This window comes from Meles meles, chromosome 9 (genome assembly GCF_922984935.1).
Source record: "Meles meles chromosome 9, mMelMel3.1 paternal haplotype, whole genome shotgun sequence".
Lineage (NCBI taxonomy): Eukaryota > Metazoa > Chordata > Mammalia > Carnivora > Mustelidae > Meles > Meles meles.
The window spans coordinates 68019298-68042106 of NC_060074.1; the positions used below are offsets into that span (position 1 = coordinate 68019298).

Here is a 22809-nt window from a genome sequence, read left to right on the forward strand (position 1 = left end):
AACTCACATTTCAGTGTCCATAAATAAAGTTTTATTGGAACACAGCCACACTCATTCGTTTATGTACTGACTATGGCTGCTTTCACACTATGATAGCAGAGTTAGTTCCCAGAGAGACTATATGGTCCACAAAACCTAAAAACATCTGGCCCTTTACAGAAGAAGTCTGCAGATTCCCCAACCCTAGATGATTGCTTGTTCTCAAATTAGCATTTTCATCAGGCTAAAATAACAAGTAATTTTTGTGGAGTCTGACAAACTGTTATGCTTAGTTAAAAATCGAAACTAAGAACAAAAAGCACAATGTAATGGCACAAGACCCTCAAATTCTAGAAGATTAGCAAGTATGTCTGGTGCCAGAACAAAGAACGTTTGAATGAATGATACATCGAAGCAACTTAAACCTCTAAAAGCCAGTGTAGTTCCCAAAAAAGAAAGGGAAATAATCTATATTTTGTTGTCTCTGAGTAGTCTATGATTAAACAGTATGAATGACAACACATAACTTGTGTTGAGCATCTATGATTCCTCTTCAGAATAGTGGAGATTTTAAGTTCTCTTACCCCTCATTTTGTCAACATGAAAGCAGATAGAGAGGATGAATTGAATGTTCCAGTGCCTGAATTCTTCAACAACAGGAGTTCTATCATCTCCCCATCCCCCCATTTCCTCATGCCTAGCATACAGTTATCACTTGATAGCTACATTAATACTAAATAATTTATTCAAGGTAACCAGGATTTAAATCAAATTCAAGCCTGTACTTCCATGGCCTAAATGCTCTTTTTTTCTGTAAACGACATGCTATGTGTCCTGTATCAAAAATTGGATGAATCAACTACATAAAAATATTTCAAAATTTTATCAAGTTTGTAAATAAAATTATATCCGATAAACTGCCTTCATGTTTTCACAACACAAACCAGAGATCTTAAAGAAATCCTCCCTAACTGGCAATCTACTCAGGAGGTAGACTGATGTATCAGCAGGTTAGGGTAAATAGTTCATTATTTATCAGACTCAGGCAAACAATAAACAATTTTCTATTTTACTCAAAATAACACCAAATAAAAACTCTACGCTAACATTTTTTAGTATATGTGCTGCCGAAGCGAGCACATACGCTAACATTTTTTATAAAGAACCCTAAAATCTATCTTAAAAGAGGATTTCCAAATAATACTTATTCATATCTTTATCTATATTTAAAAAAAAAGTAACTTAAGATCAATAAAACATGGTTTGTTTGTTTTTTTTATTTTTTTATTTGACAGAGAGAGAGGTCACAAGTAGGCAGAGAGAGAGGGAGAAACAGGCTCCCCACTGAGCAGAGAGCCAATGCGGGGCTCGATCCCAGGACCCTGAGATCATGACCTGAGCCAAAGGCAGAGGCTTAAACCACTGAGCCACCCAGGCGCCCCAATAAAATACGGTTTTTTAACAGTTTAATGTACTAATTTTTAAACATGGCAGGATCCCATCTGTATTCCATCTTAAATCCTGACTAGCTACTTTTGAATAAACAACAACAAAAAAATCACATAGAATAACACAATTCTGAAAATTATACTGGAGACATTTCCTATCTATGGTTTCGTATCACTTTCTAAAGTATTTTCCAAGGAACAGTGGATGAGTTAGGTTGAGAGGCTACATTTTAAATGCAGAGCAAAGTGGGATGGTTCAGCCAGGGTGAACAAAGTTAGATTTATTAACCACAAAGCTTTTAAATGCTAACATCTGGGGCGCCTGGGTAGCTCAGTGGGTTAAGCCTCTGCCTTCGGCTCAGCTCGTGATCTCAGGGTCCTGGGATCAAGCCCTGCATCGAGCTCTCTGCTCAGCAGGGAGCCTGCTTCCCCCTCTCTCTCTCTACTTATGATCTCTCTGCCAAATAAATAAATAAATAAATAAGTGCTAACATTCGCCTGCTAACTCCAAAAGGGGAACGGGATGGAAAGTTATAGTGTATGAAGAAATTCGCAAACTTATTTGGAATAACATTCATTTACCATATTTACTGGATATATATTTGAAGATACTTAAGGTCTTTTTTTTTTTTAAAGACCTACAGATTATTTAAGTAAAAACTGAGGCAAAACTTCCCTACCTAAATTTAAAATGTAATGGCATGGGAAAGTGGGACGGTCCTTGGAGAAAATGTCATTTTGTTAAAAACAATGAATGAAAAAACCCAGATGCATATTTATTACAGTGTTAAAAACAACCAAAAAAGCAACAAGTTTACCTCCTTTAAACCAGAGAATCTGAGGAAGAAGGGGGGGGGTGGGGGGAAGATGACAAGATTAAAATTAATTTTAAGACTATAATGTATGACTAGTGCAGGTAAAGAAGTTGGAAATAGATAATAAAAAACTGCAAAGCTGAACAAAATAAAAAATGAAAAAGGAAAACCGAGATGTAACTAAATTTACCTATAAAATAAGTGTTTCTATTACGAACAGATCATATTTCATCCCTTCCTATAAACCCTAATCTTTTCTTACCCATGTCCTACTGTTACCACCTCATTCCTCACTCTCACCTCAGATTATTTTAGACTTGTTTTGTCAGCCCAAAAGAAACATCATTTCCCAGAAAGCAAGAACCACTAGTCTCTGAAGAACCACACACTGAGACTAAGAATCAAATGCTGGGTCCATTATTTACCATAACACTCCATATATTATTTAACCCAAGACTCCAATTTTTCATCAGCTTTTTTAGTAATCTCTATGCCCTACATAGGGCTCAAATTCACAACCCCAAGGATCAAGAGTCACATATTCTACTGACTGAGCCAGCCAGGCACCCTATTCTCATCAATTTTAAATGTGGTAATACAGGTGTAGGATTGTGGGGATTCAATAACACACCACAGACACACTTAGTACACCATCTGAAACAGTTGTGAAACAGTACACCATATGAAACATCTATAGATGTCAGTAAGCACCCAATAAATTTTCTTATCTGAATTTAAAGTTAGTTTTTATACACACAATTACTACAGCCAGTATAAAATTATTTTCAAAACAAAAACTCTTTATTATTATTATTATTCCAAAAATCTATGTACTTTTCTATTTCAAAACTTCAATCACGTGTTAAATGATTAGCAGTTTCTTCCCTAATAGCTTAAAAATAACTTGTAGGGCTTACAAAATAAGCGATGTTTCCTCTTTAAGGTCCCATTCAACTCTCTTCTCAACTATAAGCTACAGAACCAGCAGTCTACGGTCTAAATATGCTACCACTAACCTCAGGAAAATGTGCATTAGGGGTTTTTTGTTGTTTTTAAATTTAAGTCTGAACAGTACCTATATATTAAACAAAACTAAAATTCTCAGTGAAGGTTACTGCTAACAATTCTCCTGAGTTACTCATTTCTACACGGATTTGGGAATTTAGAACCCTGGAGATTTAGGATATGCAGAAAGGTACCAAATATTTCATCTCTAAAATGGCTCACCAGTGAAGAAAAATTCAGAATGCTATCTGCGATTTTCAAAATGTACTCCAGAGATACCTCAGGAAAGGAGGTTGTGCCTCAAAAGATGTTAAAGAAGAGGAAAAGGGAAGGAAGGAGCCGGGGGCTGAACTAAGGAGCTAGCCTATCAAAGACACATCCTACCTTCACCTCCATGTTTGCAAACATAGCATCCCTCATTTTAACAGAGGTTCCATATTGGACTTACTTTGAAGAAAGAGTTCTACAGCTTAAAAAAAGGTTTGAAAAACCACTGATCTTAACCAGTGATCTCCTAGAAAATCCAAGGGACATCAACCAAGCCAGCTTTGCATTTGCACTAGGTGTAAAAATTGCACATATTGTGTATTTTATAGAATGTTTTCAAGTTTATTACTGCTCTTGCTGATGCAGTCATTTCTTTCTTTGCTTCTCTAATTTTTTTTTCTTAACTACTGCATTACAGCTGATCAGAAAATAGATGGCAAAATAAATATGGAAAGCAAAATATGATATGGCTTTATTTTTAAAGATTTATTCATTTGAGACACAGAGAGCACAAGCTGGGGGAGGGCCAGCAGGAGAGAGAATCTGAAGCAGACACCACACTGAGCACGGAACCCAATGCAAGACTCCATCTCACAACTATGAGATTCATGACCTAAATGGAGACCAACAGTCAGAAGCTCAACCGAATGCACCACCCAGGTGCCCCTGATTTGGCTTTGAAAGATGGAAAGACTACCACAATTATAAAAAGTCAAAGAATTATTCTGTACAATGGAACAGTGGTTAGGAGAAAGTGATGAAAGTAGAAAATGGTACTATTCATATCAATTTAGCTTTATAAATGTTAATTTGTAATCATACCAAAATCTGAACAATTACTATGGCATTTAAATGCTCTAAGATATTAGTGATAATTTACATGGTATTTTCTAGCAATTGAAAAGTATGTTCAAAAAACAAAGACAAATCTAAAGGACTCAAGAGGTGGTAGTGATATAACTAAACTAATGCTTCTATTTTATTTGGAATTTAAGCCAGTGATTATTAAACAAGTTTTCAAATCTAATATGGGATCTTGTTTTACCTGACTCCTTGTCTTATTTTTAAAACAAAAATAAATGTGTTTCTTCAATGCAAGTAAGACAAAATATAAAAAAAATCCTACCATCTTAACACTGTCACAGAAGGAGGGAGATAAATCAGTATGGATTGTGCCATGATAGAAGATAACCACCTCTATCAGCCTCCAAATAGAGCTATTTAAAATTATTGGCATAAATGCATTATAGGAAATTTTAACAGTATGTTCAGATATCACAAAAGAGAAGGAGTGGACATTAAATTTTTTTACCTCTACCTTAAGTAGATTTCATCAGCCCTGACTGGACAATAAAAAGAAAAGTCAGAGATCATCATCTCTATAAAATTACTACAGTTAATGACACAGATATATTTAATCTCTTCCCATTAAATGAGAAAATACTTTAGAAGAGAAAGAAAAATGGGGCACCTAGGTGGCTCAGTCAGTTAAGCATCCACCTTGGGCGAGCTCATGATCCCAGAGTCCTAGGACTGAATCTGCTTCTCCCACTTCCTCTGCCCCTCCCTGCCTTGTGCTCTCTCTCCCTCTCTCTCAAATAAATAAATAACATCTTAAAAAAATATAGAAAGTTACTTACTCTATTATTAAATAATATCCATAACAAAATATTTAATCCTCCATCTTATCAGAATGTATTTTTTCCAACTGATTCATTTACTACAGATTAGTTTCAAAAAAACACAAATCACTGGTTATTCCAATGATTCATAGGGTTACTCAGGTATCAAATTTAAGGTCACTATACTTCAAAAAAATGGCATGGCAAATTTATGCCAATGTTCAATTTTATTCCATATTTCTAGGCAAAATTTGTTGAACTAGATGTGAGACAGGAAAATGTTGAAGAAATCTGTTACTTTAATGGCACATATCAAAACAGCACTGAACTAGAAAGGAAAATCTGGAGTTTTATAAAAATAGTCAATGTAAAATAGATGTTCTATTCAAGAATATCAGATGTACAAGATACTGTTTCTTCCAACCTTTTGCTATAAAAATTTGGTTAGAATAATGCACTGTAAGAAAACTAAAATTCTATTGTAAAAATTTCTTTGCTGCTTTGCATCCAATTTACATTTAGTAAAAACTATCATGAGATATGTACATCCTAATTCAAGGATTTTGAGCTGGCAGGACCTGAAATTCACAGTCTGTCTCTGCCCAAGAGTCAAAACTTTAATATGGAGAACAATTATTATCTGGAAATGTCTGCTTGAATCTTTGACATCTAAAGAAGATCTCTGTTACATTGCTGACTTTAATATTTAGTATAACAAGTTTATGTATTTCTTGGAACACTGAAAAAATAAAATAAAGTTTAAATTTTTTTAAAAAAGTTTAGTATGCAACATTTTGGGATCCTATCCTGAAATAAGAGAATCTCCTTGCTATTTCAAGTAAATCCAATCAACACATCAGCAATTTTGAGTGTAGCCTATTTTCTGCTATACTGCTTTTATTATTTAGTAATATGTACTATCAGAGATGGTGGAGAGCTAATAAGATAAACTTGGTAAATACCCAATGATAATGTGTGCTCTCTTACAGGTTACTTAAACTGTGCCAGCTCACATCATTTTTAAAAACCCAAAGGATCTTTACTCACTTTACAAACAGACAATATCCACAAGCACATGAGCACCTAAAAGAACTGTAATACTACCGCAATCTTACTCTCAATTTTTAAAAGCTACCTTAACTTGCCATCCTCATAGTCTAAGTTCTCAAGCTCCTATCATCTGGGCCCATTTTAATTTGCATTCATGTATGTTTAAAGGATCATACCAAGTCTTCAATATTGATGAATGCAATTTTATTAGCCATTTTCTTACAATTTACAAAGCATAACTACTTCTTGGCATTTCCCCTTCTCTGGCTTTCCCTTTAAGGCATTATTTGTTGAATAGTATAAACCAAAAATTAAAATAAAGTTGGACTTTACCCCCTATTCATATGATCTTTTAAGTTTTCAAATCATACAACCAGAATAAAACAGACATATAGAGCAACTGCTGTGGAAGGAAAAAGCAAATTTTCAAGATAACTTATTCTGGAAATGTTGGCATTTTGAAAGTACTTACAATAGTAAAATTTAGAACAGTGAGTTCACAACTTTCCTCCCGGTGTGACACTCATTATGGAGTAAAATATACTCCTGTATAATATCCCTACAGACATTTCTCTGAACATGAATCGCTAGATCCTTAAACAATTTACTTCTTTGGGACAGACACTTCTAAGTGTAAATGTTGTGTCACAGAATATGCTCACTAAAATTTTACATATTGCCAAAGTGCATTTTCAAAGGCAGTATCAATCACACTTTCACTGTGAGAATGCCCGCCAACCTTTAAATATCTACCTGATGTGTTAAGGGGGGAAAAAAAAAGTGGTATCCCATTGCTATTCTCTATAGCAATACATTTATAACCCTCAAAAAGTGAGTTTTTTAAAAAATAAATCGTTCTATCATTCAGATATTAGCACGGATTCTCAATGTTACTATACATCATAATCACTTAGAAAGCTTTTGTTTGGAGTTCATGCTGAAGTCCCCATTCCAAATTTAACCATTTCTGGACAGAGACCAAAGGAATCCTTCCTTTTAAAGAGCTCCAGGGGCACCTGGGTGGTACAGTCGGTTAAGCATCCAACTCTAGATTTCGGTGCAGGTTGTGATCTCATGGATCATGAGATCGAACCCCATGTCGGGCTCCATGCTTAGCTCAGAGTCTGCTGAAGACTCTCTATTCTCTCTCAAATAAATAAATAAATAAATAAATCTTTAAAAAAAAAAAAAAAAAAAAAAAAAAAAAAAAAAAAAAAGAGCTCCAAAAGCAATGCCAGTGTATTAGCAATAGGCAATCTATATATACAACAGTAAGTCCTGCAATATTCCACATTGGAAATTGTCTAAAATTAAGAAATTACTCTTGGGGCACCTAGGTGGCTTAGTCGGTTACTCATCTGATTCCTGATTCTGGCTCAGGTCATGATCTCATGGGTTGTGAGATAACAGCTCCCACAATGGGCTCTGACCTCAGCGGGAGTCTGCTTCAAACTCACTCTGTCTCTCTCTCTCTCTCTCTCTGCCCCTCTCCCCACCCACAAGCAGGCACTCAGACATTCTTTCCCTCTCTCAAATAAATCTTAAAAAAAAAAAAACATTAATATAATTTTCTATTAAAAATTAAAGACCCGGGGCACCTGGGTGGCTCAGTGGGTTAAAGCCTCTGCCTTCAGCTTGGGTCATGATCCCAGGATCCTGGGATCGAGCCCTGCATCAGGCTCTCTGCTCGGCAGGGAGCCTACTCCCTCCTTTCTCTCTGTCTGCCTCTCTGCCTGCTTGTGATCTCTGTCAAATAAATAAATAAAATCTTAAAAAAAAAAAAATTAAAGACCCAAATTGTTGCATATAGCAGAAAACTCATTAGGATATAAGAAGTCCAGTGGGTTGTCATGGTTACTCAGTTATTTTAGAAAATGAGAATTAATCATACATAATACTATGTTCTGCTAACATAAAAATACATCTAATATTTTTAAAGCTCTACTACAGTATAACACACTGAAAGTCAAACTTATCAGTAATGTCAGCTTATGCTGATTGCCCTTAAAATCCAGACTAAAAGCAGTATGTATCAGATAAAATATTTCTGAAATGCTATTAGCCCAGGCGTGTCTTGGATTTGCAAATTTGATGTTACTATAAATTACCTTAAATCTAAATATTTCTAATAAAAGAATACCATTTTTTCCCCCAAAAGACTAACTAGGAACATTTATCTAATAAGTTACACCTTATCTTAGTTACACAGAGAGAGCAGAGCACAGATAGTGGTTGAGAGCGTTACTTCGAAATAAAACAGATACCTTGGAATTAGAATTTTGACTGTTAACTTACTATCTGTAGGCAAATTAACTAATCTCTCCAGGCTTCTGCTTCCATACTTAGGAGACGAGAAACTTAAAAGAATTGTAATCTAGCTCCACAGGTAACATGCTCAAACTATTTCTCTCCTTCATTAATGGGCGGGGTTCTCAACCAGGGCATATCTGGCAATGCCTGGATATACTTTTGGTTGTCACAAGCAGGAGAGGGGTGGCTTGGGGCGGGGGGAGTAGGTAGGTATCTAATGTGTTAGACAGAGATGCTGCTAAACATACTACATTCACAGACAACCCCACCCCACCTCAAGAATTATCTGATTCCCAAATGTCAACAACATTAAGGTTAGGGAACCTTGGTGTGATGAATATGTAAGAACCATTTATAGTTGTTGACATAAAAACTACCTGTATAGTTTGCTACAACTAAAGTGATGTTCGATTTATTCATTCAACAAACATTTACTGAGCATATAATACTATGGTCAAGCACTATACCAGGGTCCACTTTTAAAGTTATCTTAGGATGACTTGGCATTTTTCTCTTCCAATCTTATCTTCATCAATCAACGCAGAACGTTCTTGTTCTAAAAACAACCAACCACTGACACTAAATGCACAACATTTAACACTATTTATTTCCTGGCTAGGTAAATGGGTTATAGAACATTATTTCAAGATTTCATGATTTATAAGAAAGTGAAAGATTATCTATACATAGTATATCAGAACGTCTAAGCAGGAAATTCTTTTTCCTTTGAAAAATCTTTTCAGTTGACTCTGATAGACATAGTCCTCCACCACCTTTATGGGAAATGGGGCACAGAGCCAGCATCAGACCCGCATTTGGTTTCCAGTTCACTTTTCCTTCCAAGAGACTAGGGACATATATATATTCAACCAAGATAGACCCACTTCCTTTGCTGTGAACCCTGTCATATAACATATGTTAGGGTCAGACACACTAACTTTTAGGGGAATATAGCTCCTATATGAGCATGTCCTTTAATGGATAGTGGTAGAATTAAATAATTTTCTCTTTTTAAATAAAAAGAAATTTTACAAATAATTCCAGGTATTTCACAAGAACTTTTAAATCCTACAATTTAGAAGTATGATTATTAGTCTTGTAAGGGAGAAAAAAAAACAAACCTTAACTCCTCTAATGAGAAAATGTCTTTATTATTGTTATAAAATACACCATTTTACATACACACACATTACTCTCCTTCAAGAGGACATTGTCATTACACATTATATATTGTATACAGCAACACTGTTAAATATAATGTCTTAGGAAAACAATTAATGTAGTAATACTTACTAAGATTTTTGGTTTGCTCACCTAACACAGTAAGAAGTAATGAGAAAATACTACCAGCGCAAAAATAAGATGGAGGAACCCATCAAGTAGAATACCACAAAAATCATTTACCAGGCTAAAACATTTTATAAAATAATGTAGGCAGCAGGATAGAAAAGAGTATTTCTTAAAATTGATGAGGGCAATATACTAGATATCTAACAATCTTGAGGAGCTAAACAGATTTAAACAGAATAAAGTCAAAAACAAGGTAATTCACCCAGGGGAGGAATAGGCATGAAAATGTAACCTGCAGTGATACTTAACTACACATCATTAAATTCATTTTTCAAGTTTTCTTCTTTCTTACTGGGTATTCCGACTAAGACATTAAAAAAAAAAAAAGATTTCTCTGGGTTATAACAAACACATATAGACAAGTAAAACTGTAATGAATTTTTTAAAAAAAATCTACCTAAAACCTAAAATTTAACGTTAGTATTACCTCTACTTTCAAATAGAATCATAATCTCCAATCAATCTAGGATACCTAAGTATTCACTGAACAAACATTTAAGCTAAACACTATTAAGAGGGCAAAAAGGAATATAAAACATAGAGATGAGTATGAGCAGAAACGAGATAAAAACAGGACATTCTCTTACCACTCTCCTAATTCAGTCAATTTACTAATATCAGAAAATAACCTATTTAAACCTATTTACACAGGTTTTTGTGTAATTTTTATTTTTTTTTCCTTTTATTTATTTTTTCAGTGTAACAGTATTCATTCTTTTTGCACAACACCCAGTGCTCCATGCAAAACGTGCCCTCCCCATTACCCACCACCTGTTCCCCCAACCTCCCACCCCTGACCCTTCAAAACCCTCAGGTTGCCCCAACCTCCCACCCCTGACCCTTCAAAACCCTCAGGTTGTTTTTCAGAGTCCATAGTCTCTTATGGTTCGCCTCCCCTCCCCAATGGAGGTGGGATTGGGAGAGGGGGAGCGGGCTTTGTGTAATTTTTAAATACCTCCTTCAACAAAGGAGATTTTATGTTAAAAATAACCTATTAAAGAACTCTATAAACAATTACCACCAGTTCTAGAAATGGAAATAATGCCCTTCTAAAGTCAGATTCAACCTAGTTTTAGGTCTAATTCCCTAGTATTCTTAATTTCTACTTCCTCCAAAATATGAAAATAAGAAACCACACATAACAAGGTCCTTTGAAAATTCTTAAAAAAGAACAGAACAAAGTATTATACCATCACTTCAACTTGAATGAGAAAAAAAAAATCTCATTTAGGTTTTAAGACCACTTCTAGAAACTTCATTCAAATGACAAAGCTAATCAGAACTTTCATAAAATGACCTTCATTAATCAACATTAGAGGTAAATTAAGACAATCAAGGCACCATATCATATTTTTCTCTCATTACAATCATTACACTTCTGAAAATGGATCTAAGTTTAAGTGTCTAGATACAACTATCCTACCTTCCATATACTTATAATTAAAATCCTTAATCCTAAGTATCTCAGAAATCAAACAAACTCGGACCAAAAATAAACAGTAATTCAATGCTAGTGGACAGAGGGCTAAAGAACTGGTAATTAATTACTCAAGAGGAAGGGGGGGAAAAACTGGCTCTAGAAAGAGAAATAATCTTTTTAAAAATTTTCCACATAGGGGTGCCTGGGTGGCTCAATCAGGTAAGCGTCTGCCTTCAGCTCAGGTCATGATCCCAGGGTGCTGGGACTGAGCCCTGCATTGGGCTCCCTGCTCAGGAGAGTCTGCTTTTCCCTCTCCCTCTGATGCTTGCCCTGCTTGTGGTCTCTCTCTCAAATAAATAAATAAAATCTTTAAATAAATAAAATGTGCAGCATCGATAATTCAGGTTACACAGAAGAATTATAAAAGATCATGATCTCAGGGTCCTGGGATCAAGCCCCTGCATGGGGCTCTCTGCTCAGCAGGGAGCCTACTTCCTCCTGTCTCTCTACCTGCCTCTCTGCCTACTTGTGATCTCTCTCTGTCAAATAAATAAATAAAATCTTTAAAAAAAAAAAAAAGAATTATAAAAGATGAATAGTAGGAGCGCCTTGGTGGCTCAGCGGGTTAAGCCTCTACCTTCGGCTCAAGTCATGATCTCAGGGTCCTGGGATCAAGCCCTGTGTCGGGCTCTCTGCTCCCCCCTGTCTCTGCCTGCCTCTCTGCCTACTTATGATCTCTCTCTCTCTGTCAAAATAAATAAATAAAATCTTTAAACAAAAAAACCCCATACATTTAAAAAAGATGAATAGTAAAGATGGAGGCAAAAATAAAATAATTTGACTTGTTTGCTTTACCAATATTATTATGTAATATGTTGTATGTAAGCACAGAGGTATAAACAGACTCAATGTGTTTCTCCAACATTATTAAAGATGATGTAATTCAATCATATTTATATTCAGTCACAAATATTTCAAGCTTAGTAAGAAATAAAATAAGACAGAATAACATAAAATACATTCTAGGACATCCAAAAGACGAGTCAGGGAGGAGAGTTATGGTATTACTGTTCATTATAAATTCCAGTTAAGCTGTAAGATAATTTCTCTTAGCATCCGGAGGTAAGGATGAGTAGAGAGGGCAAATGCAAAGTATTTAGAGAAAGTAGAGAAGGTCTTTGTGCTTAGTTAGAGATGGGTCCTTGAAGAAGAACTGCAAATAGGTGAATCAAGCAGATTTTAAAACTTGGAAAACACTGATAATCAAGAAATATGGGCTCCTTCTCTTATCTTCATAAAATAACCTGGACTTTTAGACAGCAGACAACATGCACAGATCCTGTTCCAACGCCTTCAAGCATTCTAAAACATTTAAAATAAGATGAATAGCCATTTCCCTCCATCTCCTACAAACTCCCTTTCTGGTCCCTCCCATAAAATGTTTATCATTCTCACACCCACAACCAACTCACGACTCTTCCTTCAGCTGATAATCTCTATTTCACTGTGGAGTAAAAGAAAGGTTATTAGGCTGGAAGCTTGCCCATCAGGGAAAAAGATATTTCCAGTCAATTCTGTCCACAATGAACCCTGCCCACCCAGGTTCTGGGTCTTGGCATTTCATACCACTTCCCAAAAAACAGGTGTTAAGTTTGGTTCTATTTTCTTCTCCATTTTCAGCATTTTCCTTGTCGTCACAATTCTGCTACAAGCCCTTTCCTACACATAATATGTTAAGCCTGTTAGACTCTAGATGTCATCTCCCTTATCAAGATTCTGCCAAGAGTACTCAATATTTGCTGTCACTATTTCCTCACTATCCAAGCTCTCTTTAATGGACTACAATCTAGCATCTTGCTCCCACTAGTCTACTAAAACTAAGCCTAAGTGACAATTCTTAGTAACTTTTTACAGTAATTATCTTAACGGACTTCTATGACATTTAATTCTACTCCTTATTCCCCTTTCTTCCTACTGCTTGTCTACCTCCTTACCCAGACTACTGTTCTTTCTCTAGCATGCTTACCTTACCTGCTAACATTTCTCAGCATTACACACACTATCAAGATGAGTTCACCTACAGAAGCAGTTTTTAAACTTTTAGGTCCCAGGACTCCCTTACAAACTCTTAAAAACTGTCAAGGACCCCGAATAGTTTTTATTTGCATAGGCTATAACTATCGATGTTTACTATTCTAGATGTTAAAACTAAAGAAATGAAAAGCCAGATATGTCTTAGCATTATTGTAAAAATAAAAAGGGGTGGGAATAATGCCTTAGCACTGTTATAAAAATTATTTTGACCCGGGGAACCCCCTGAAAGACTCTCAGAGACCCACCCCCAGGAATCCTACAACCACTCAAAGTGGTCACCTGTGCCAAAATCTCCTCCAAGTCTTCATCTCTAGCTCCTATTGGCTATCCAAAGTACCATCTTCATTTGGTCAATTCACAGATGTTCAAACTCAGTGCTGTCAAGAATTTAATTCATTACCTTCTATGCCAAACCTATGTTTCTTTCTTCTGTGTTGTCTATCTTGATCAAAGGCACTAACATTCACCTAAAGCTGGATACCTTTAAATAACCCTAGGCTCCTCCTTTTCCTTCTTTACCCTCATTCAGTCATCAAACCCTAAAGATTCCAATTTTATAATCTAGGGGAACCTGAGAGCTTGTTAGAATGAAAACCCCCACCCAAGATCTACAGACAAAGGGAACTGTTGGTAATTCACTTGCACACTTAAGTTTGAGAAGCATGGGCCTGGGTAGTAATATCAATAACCAAAGTTTGAGAATCTGAAGGAGAAGGCAGAACCCAAAAGGTAAACTTGAGAACATTTTAACTAGAACCCTGCCTACTTGAAGTTTTTCCTAGTATTAAACTGTGGAGGCTGGGGAGTTCTGTAAAGGAGACAATATTCCTTAACTCAATGATCTTCCCAACTTAGGTTTCACTGCCTCCAATTCTCTCCTCTATACTACAAACTGGGGGAGCTTCTTCATCTCTACTTTGCCTTTTGTTTCTGTTTAAATGGCTCTCCATTATCTAGACAATAGTCCAAATTCCTTACTGTCAAGTACAAGGACTTTCATACCCTGACTCCTACATATCCTTCACCATTCTTGCATTAGCCTACCTATACCAGAAGTCTTCAAACCAGCTGGCAGCTTGGTATGTTTTTTAAGCTTCTCAGGTGATCTGAAAGTGCAGTTAGGGTTGCGAATCACTGCCTCATGTCTTGAACAAAACTACTTGCCATGCTTCCGTGCAAAAGCAGAAGCATATCCTAGCCTTTCTGCCTGTCTTCTTCTCTTAGCTTTGCTTTTGTCTTCTAGGATGAATTCATAGCCTAACAACTCAAATATTATCTCTCCTTTAAAGGAAGACTTCACTTTTCTCCCCTCTTGTCCCTGACGGGTAGGTAGAATTAGGGGTTTCTTGCTCTTTGTTCCCATAGTACCTTGTACTTACATCTATTACAGCATGGGCTACACTCTTTATGAAGCAGTTTGTTTGTCCTACCAGATAGTGATCTCATGTGAAGGTAGGGATTGTACTGTATTCACTTTTTTATATTATCTGTGCTTGGGCACAGAGGCTAGAAGATAACACATATGCAATAAATGCTTACTGAAAACAAATTTTTGGACTGCACTGAATAGACCTAGAATGATGTAAAACGAAGTAAAAACAAGACCGACACCTTCCAACTAGGCGATTTCATTAAAAAGGGGAAAAAACTTTCTGTTCTACAATTCTACATTTAGAAATAAAAGGCAAATCCATATAAGAAGTAATTCATATATAAACTGAAATGAAATTTTTCAGTTGAAGTAGATTTGAATGAGTGTAACAGTGAATATCAGATGCTTTTCAGTTTTCAAAGTAAAGGACTAGAAAACAGAGGGGTTCTGGGTAGTCTGAAAGAGTACTGCGTGGGAGGAAAATGCCCAAGTGAGGAAACAAAAGCTCAAGATATGCATATTATTTGTATTAAAATGTAGGAATAAATACCAGAAAGAGCTGAAGGAATCAAGAGCCAAGTAGGGTAGAGGTGAGCAGCAGAGATTTTTTTTTTAATTTTTTTTTTTTAATAAACCTTAAGTACTCTTTTTCATAAAAACTATTATTTAAGGAAATGTAATGGATCAGGGAATGGAGTACCAAAGAATAAAATGACATCAGAAGACAATGAAATACTACATAAACTTTACTACTGGTGTACCAGGAAAAAAAAGTAGTACTTCCACCCTACAATAGTTTACACCCAACAACTTCCCATGATGACCTACAAATAATCTATATTTTGAGCTGTGTAAAATTTCACCCCAAGGAAATTTGTTATAAAGTATCTAGACCAGAGATAAAACCTGAAAATCATTTTCCAGATAAGCTGCTTCTTAAATGATAAAACAAAAAAACCCTGCTTCTTCAAATCTTAAGGAAAATGTATAAGCTGCAGTCATTTCCAAAATACTGTGCCACCTGACTTAACAATTTGTAAAAACTCCTGATACCAAACACAGACCAGCAAAAGCCCCCAAATTTTTAAGATTTTCTACTGCTGCTTCAAATGTCAAAACTGCTATATAAATTAAGCTAATTATATACAATGGTTAACCAAATAATTCACTGTAAATTACAGTATGGTCTTTAAAAAATTTTTTTAACTAAAAATATAGTCAAAAGTGATTCTTCAAATTCTCTAAAGGGACATGGTACTTTTTTATAGACTGATTCCTTTGAAAAAATTAAATACTGCATCTATAGCTTACATTGGGAGCATGGGTACCTATAAAGAACATAGAAATAAATAACTATTACAGATGATCTAACTTTTACTATGTTTTGGTATAAAAAAAAACTATCAAAAACATCAGATTTGGTGAAGAGAAAAGGGAAATATCTAAAATTACTTTATTGCCCTTCATAACATAACAGTCAATGAAAGGAAAGGCATGTGAAATTACTAAATAGTCCAAAATCTAGAAATATCAAGAAATGTTCGTGTCTAGGAGATATAAAGTGAAAACATTCTTGATATAGTTTCTGAAAAGCTGTACTTTGTCTAAATCTAAACCTACAATTTTTAAGGACTTAATATAAGTGTGCTAATTTGAAAAAAACAAACAAACAAAAAAAAAAAAACCTAAACTGTGATAATCTGGTACTACAGGGGCTACTAACGCTTACCTCAAGGGAACCTACTGCAGATAAAGTCCCGTCACTTGCACAGTCCTTTCAGCTGCCTGCCAGTTGTCTCTGTGGAAGGGAAAGCCTGATGAGTGAAAACCCCATGCCACACTCCTTTGGAGTGTCAGGGTGCCTGCATAGTACTGCACAAAACTGTCTACCTAGAGATTCCCAGATGCTTTCAATAACACAGGACTTTTAAAAATGCTACCTTTGATATTCTCTTTCCACTGAACACCAAAACCAAATGGCTAAGAGTTACTAAGTGCTAATGACCTACTGGTGTTAGAGGAACTATATCTATACTAACCAATGTAGAAAAAAGACCAAAATGGATCAAAGAGAATTAAGTTAACATTGAAGGGAAAGCGCGCGCACACACACACACACACACACACACACACACACGCATGCACTGAAACGTAACAGAAGTCTATAATCTGAGCAGAGGAAATATAGGTTGTAGCCACAAAAAGTGATGTTGCAGCAGCAAGTGAATGCTAAAACCCAAAGAACTTCTTGTCTACATATTTCAAACAGATGCCACCAAGTGTACCATGCTCAATGTTAACTATAACCAAGGATCAAAATACCTACTTGTAAAATTCCATGTATGTTCTTAGTGGGGTCAGTAAGTGGATGGAAGGGGAGAGGATTTTCCAGACATTTTTATATATGAAAAATGAAAACCAACGGCATGAAATTTGACAAGAAATTTCAAAACGAAAAAAAATGTATATCTGTATCCCAGGAAATGAACAAACCCTTACTCAGAACCAAACTAAGACAGAAGTATAACAAAAAATAACAGAAAACTGTAGAACACAGTTCAAAAACCACTTTCATCTACTAGAATTATGAATGGCTAGTAACTGTCTTCCATTAAGAACATCTATAACACTACTGTACGAGTTCAGCTATGTAACCAAAGAAACTATATATTTTCTTCTAACGCCCAACAGTCTTCAGTCTGAATAGCAGAACAAAATGTTCCTAGTACATTTGGTTGGGAGGGGGACACAGGTGGGAACTATTAAAAGAAAAACGTGACTCCAATTTTTATTTTAATAGCACCATATTTAAAATGAAGTTACTTACCTCAGATTCTTTGTCACTTAAAGATCCCAAGCTTCCAAAACTGTGATTAGAACTTTCATTATTTGTTGAGGCCTGTTAAAAATTTTTAAAAAGGTAAAAATTAGGAGTAATTTTAAATGAAACATACTACAAGGTAAATAATCTATCTTCATAAATGAAAATAAAGTATGATTACTTTAAGCAAGAAAGTTAAATGAAGTAAAAATAAATATCAGGGTTCATGAGTGGCCATCAGTTAAGTGACAGACTCTTGGTATCAGCTGGCGTCCTGATCTCAGGGTCATGAGATGGAGCCCCATGTCAGGTTCTGTGCTCAGCCCAGTGTCAATCTGAGATTCTCTCTCCCTTTCCCTCCGCCCCTCTCCTGTGTGCACTCTTTCTCTCTCTAAAATAAATAAACATCTTAAAAATAGAAATATCAACTTTTTAAAAAAAGATTTTTTTATTTATTTGCTAGAGATAGAGCAAGAGAGAGGGAGAGAGTGAGTGCACAAGCAGGGGGAGCAGTGAGTAGAGGGAGAACCAGGCTCCCTGCTGAGCAAGAAGCCTGATGTGGGACTTGATCCCACGACCTTGGAATCATGACCAGAGCCGAAGGCAGACTCTTAACCAACTGAGCCACCTGGACATCCCAAGAAATATCAACTTTATTTATTTTTTTTTTAAGATTTTATTTATTTATCTGACAGAGATCACAAGTAGGCAGAGCAGCAGGCAGAGGGGTGGATGGTGTGGGGAAGCAGGCCCCCTGCTGAGCGGAGACCCTGATGTGGGGCTTGATCCCAGGACCCTGAGATTATTACCTAAGTTGAAGGCAGAGGCTTAACCCACTGAGCCACCCAGGTGCCCCGAAATATCAACTTCTTAACACTATCAGTATCTTGGAAAGTTTTACAAACTCAATAAAAATCTGTGTTTCCAGAACTGAGTTGTTTTGGCTGACTTTTTTTGAATACCCAATTCAGGAGCTAAGGAACTAGGTTATTACTAGGATAAAAAAATCCCTAAAATTACTATCCAATATACAAAAACAGATGCCTCCTTTAACTCAAAGTATTATTTGTGCTCCTTAATTCCCTTCTCAATCTTACTAAATTCCATCATATCCCATCCACCCCCTCTGCCTCTCTTTGTACTAACTGGACAAACCCTGGTTTTTTGTTTGTTTTGGCTTAGGCTTTTAAGAAATCTTTTACTATCTTGACCATTTTAATTGCTTCACCCAAGAGTTTCTATATTTCCTTTATATTATTTTTAGATAGTGACAAAGGGAAATGAGCTATCATTTTGTAGGATGACATCTGCTATGTTTCCAATGTTTCTAAGATGCTCATTATTTTGCAGACTTTTTGGACCATCAGTACACTAAATCAATGTCTTCCAGGAATGTTTAGATCAGAGCATGACAACCTATGGCATATACTCAAAGATGATGTAGGCATGACTGACCTTCATGTATAAGTAGGCCACCTGATATCCCTTTTTCCAGCAACTTGTTAAGAATACGTACTACCGTTAGGTATTTACCCCAAAGATATAAATATAGTGATCTGAAGGGGTACCTACTCCCCAATGTTTATAGCAGCAATGTCCATAACAGCCAAACTATGGAAAGAGCCCAAATGTCCATGGACAGATGAATGGATAAAGGGGTGGGTGTGTGTGTGTGGGGGTGTGTGTGTGTGTGTGTACACAAACACAATGGAATACCACTCAGTCATCAAAAAACGAAATCTTGCCATTTACAAAGACGTGAATGGAACTAGAGGGTATTATACTAAGTGAAATAAGTCAATCAGAGAAAGATAATTATCATGTAATCTCACTCATAAGGAATTTGAGAAACAAGTTAGAGGATCATAGAGGAAGGGAGAGAAAAATAAAACAAGATGACATCAGAGAGGGAAACAAACCATAAGAGACTCTTAATCATAGGAAACAAGCTGAGGGTCACTGGAGGGGAGGGGAGTGGGGGAGATGGGATAACTGGGTGATGGACATTAAGGAGGGCATGTGATGTAATGAGCACTGGGTATTATATAAGACTGATGAATCACTGACCTCTACCTCTGAAACTAATAAAACATTAAATGTTAATTAACTGAAATTAAAGAAACAAACAAGAAAATAAAAGTTCTGGAATGGGGGGGGATAAGAGTAGGTACTAATTGGAAGTTGGCCTACAATTACCCTTAGGCTAACTTCTAAACTGATGATTCTGAGTCGTTACATACATGTCTAGTACTATGCTCAACTAGGCTGTTTTCAACTTAAACTAGCACTCGAATTGATTAAGATTCAAGCACTATTTGGAGGACAGCATAATCTAATTAAAGCAAGATTATCAAACCTGAAACAAAACACACCATGAACAGCAATTAGGAAGTGGTAAATTGGATTCAGGGACAACAGAAGCCATACAAGTGTTTTTGAGCTCCCTAAATCCTCAGATAGAAATATAAACCCCAAACCAAGAGACAACATTGGCTGGCTGACAAGGAATCTCCACGAGTCCCCCCCAAAATAGCAGGACAAATCACCAATAATCACAGGACCTGTGTTGTATGAGAGGAAGCAAAAGGAAACAGAGTATCTGACAGATCTGAGAATAGAGACACTGAAAATAGCAATTTGAGTACAAAAGCTCTAACTCAAAGGGTTTCTCCTTTCAAATAGTGATTTTGTATAGGAAGTCCACCGTGAAGTTTGAATAAGTTGGAGCTATACAGCCTCTATGAACTCTTAAAACATCCCTGACTAAGGGGTGAGGATAAACTACTGGGTGTGGGATCAAAATTGAGCACAAAAGGTACAATGAAGATAAAAGGAAAGAGAATATTCAGATAAAAGCAAGGAAGGGAGCAAAGCCTAGAAATTTCAGAAAGCAAATGCCACATTTTTGAAGAGTACCAAGAAACAACAGCAAAGGGAGCTCTGTAAGAAGAGCCATTCTAAACCACAAAAATGTAAACAACAGAAAATGATTAGGTCAATCCCATGAAGTTATTATAAGAAAAAAGAAAAGAAGATATGGAGTAACATTCTAATAATAAAACCACACCAGGAACACATATCCACAAAATAGCTGAAAATTATAACCTACTATTTCAAAATGAGCTTTAAAAAAATTACAAAAATGACTCAAGACATAAAAGAACAACATAAATCAAAATTCAAAAAAACTCAGATTTAAGGTTAACAGAAGTCAGGAAAACATCAAAAATGGGGGGAGGGTGTTTCAGAAATGAAGATTAAGCCTGAATGAACTTGAGAGAAAACACATGTAACATATATCCAATGAACATTTATTCAAATGAAGGGATAAAAGAGAAGGCAACAACTAATGAAGCAAAAAAATTCAACATTCAAGTAAAAAGAAGTCTTAAAGGAGCACTACTGTAATTCAAGAAAATGCCCTTAAAAATTCAAGAAATTCAAGAAAATGCCCTTAAAAATTAAAAAAGTTTTTTGAAACTACTGACTGAAAAAGCATGAGGTACACCTAATATCAACCCAGAAAGCCAACATCAAACTTTTCCAAGGCCAACACTAATATGCCAGAAGAAAAGGGAGTATTACATTTAAGATATTCAAGAAAATATAAATGAAGTGTTTTATATTCAGTAAAACTGCTCTTGAACACATAGAAGGCACAGATGAACTGTTATCAAAATGCTGGAGATCAGGAAATACTGCTCCCATAAGCCTTCCAAAAGAACCTAGAGAATACCTGTTAGATAACCAAAGTGAACCTAAGAACTAATAGCAAGCAATAATATGATCTACTTGTTGGTGAAAGTTAAACAAGAAATACAGTAAGAGTATAAATAATGGCTAAATGTATGCAAAGTTGTTAATAATAAAATATTTTTTAAATAGGGATAGAAGTTTATGGAAAGCACTAGGAAAAAAATTTTAACTGTTTTTAGTAATCACTTTGGTCACTTTGAAAGCACAAGTACTGTTATTCTGAGACGGCTGTAAGATGTAGAAAGAAGCAAATAATTATGTGACATTCTAATTCTATCATCTGCTTTATGTCCTTGAGAACTACAACTCTCAGTAGAGAAGAAGAAACACAACTAAAAACCTTGTTCTGATTTGAATTGTTAGTATTGATATAAATTCATGAAGCATCTGTACCTTTTTTTTTTTTTTTAAAGATTTTACTTATTTATTTGACAGAGAGAAATCACAAGAGAGGCAGGCAGAGAGAGAGGAAGGGAAGCAGGCTCTCCACTGAGCAGAGAGCCCGATGTGGGACTCGATCCCAGGACCCTGAGATCATGACCTGAGCCGAAGGCAGCGGCTTAACCCACTGAGCCACCCAGGCGCCGCATCTGTACCTTTTAAAACAAACAAAAAATATAATATTCTATCACAAGTGATAGAATAGCTCATCGTACCAATATTCCCACAGATAACTACATATTCTGGGAAAAAAATACAAAAAACAACTACCTGGAGGAGCCTGCACCTGACTCTCTGTTTTAGCTTAAGTTGTGATCTCAGGGTTGTGAGATCAAGCCCTATGTTGGCCTCCGTGCTCAGCACAATCAGCCTGAGACTCCCTCTCCTTCTCCCTGTGCCTTCCCCCGCGCCTCCCCCGCCCTGTAGTCATACATGCCCCACCCCCCAGTCTCTAAAATAAATAAATCTTAGAGGTATCTGGGTGGCTCAGTCAGTTAAGCATCTGTCTTTGCCTCAGATCATGGTCCCAAGGTTCCTGGGATTGAACCCAGCATGGAACTCCCTGCTCAGCAGGGAACCTGCTTCTCCCTCTCCCCTGCTCATGCTCTCTCACATGCACTCTCTCTCAAATAAAATCTTAAAATAAATAAATAAATCTTTAAAAACAAAACAAAACAAAACCCAACTACCTGAGGGCACTTGAGAGCAACGAAAAGTAGGCAGATTTTGGATAGAAGACAACATTTGGAAGAATGGAGTAGAACTGGGAGTTTTTATAGCTTTTACCTGAAGAAAGGTCCCTAATCTGAGCAGCACAGAGCAGCTTGAACTTGGATCAAAATATGCAGTCTTACTGGCTTGAAAAACCAGAGTTTGGAGCTAGTGCACCAGCCAGAAAGTGAGAGGGCATATGCTGGAAAATAAATAAACGCAAAAACATAGGAAATTACAGAATTTCTCTCCAGGAAAACAGAGCTTCTCAAGATATAAGACTCAGAGATAGGAGGAATCGAAAATCTCTCAGAAAAATGACCCATTCATGGCATATGACACAAAACC

At 36.1% G+C, this 22809-nt stretch overlaps 1 protein-coding gene across 2 annotated transcripts in view; it reads right to left on the minus strand.

The window, feature by feature from the left end:
- Positions 1 to 22809, minus strand: part of TLK1 (tousled like kinase 1) — a 143950-nt gene that overhangs the window by 64871 nt on the left and 56270 nt on the right. For both annotated transcript variants that reach the window (XM_046018324.1, XM_046018325.1), the window contains one exon: positions 17560 to 17631. In XM_046018324.1, the coding sequence (XP_045874280.1) occupies positions 17560 to 17631 (72 nt within the window). The remainder of the gene's footprint in view (positions 1 to 17559; positions 17632 to 22809) is intronic.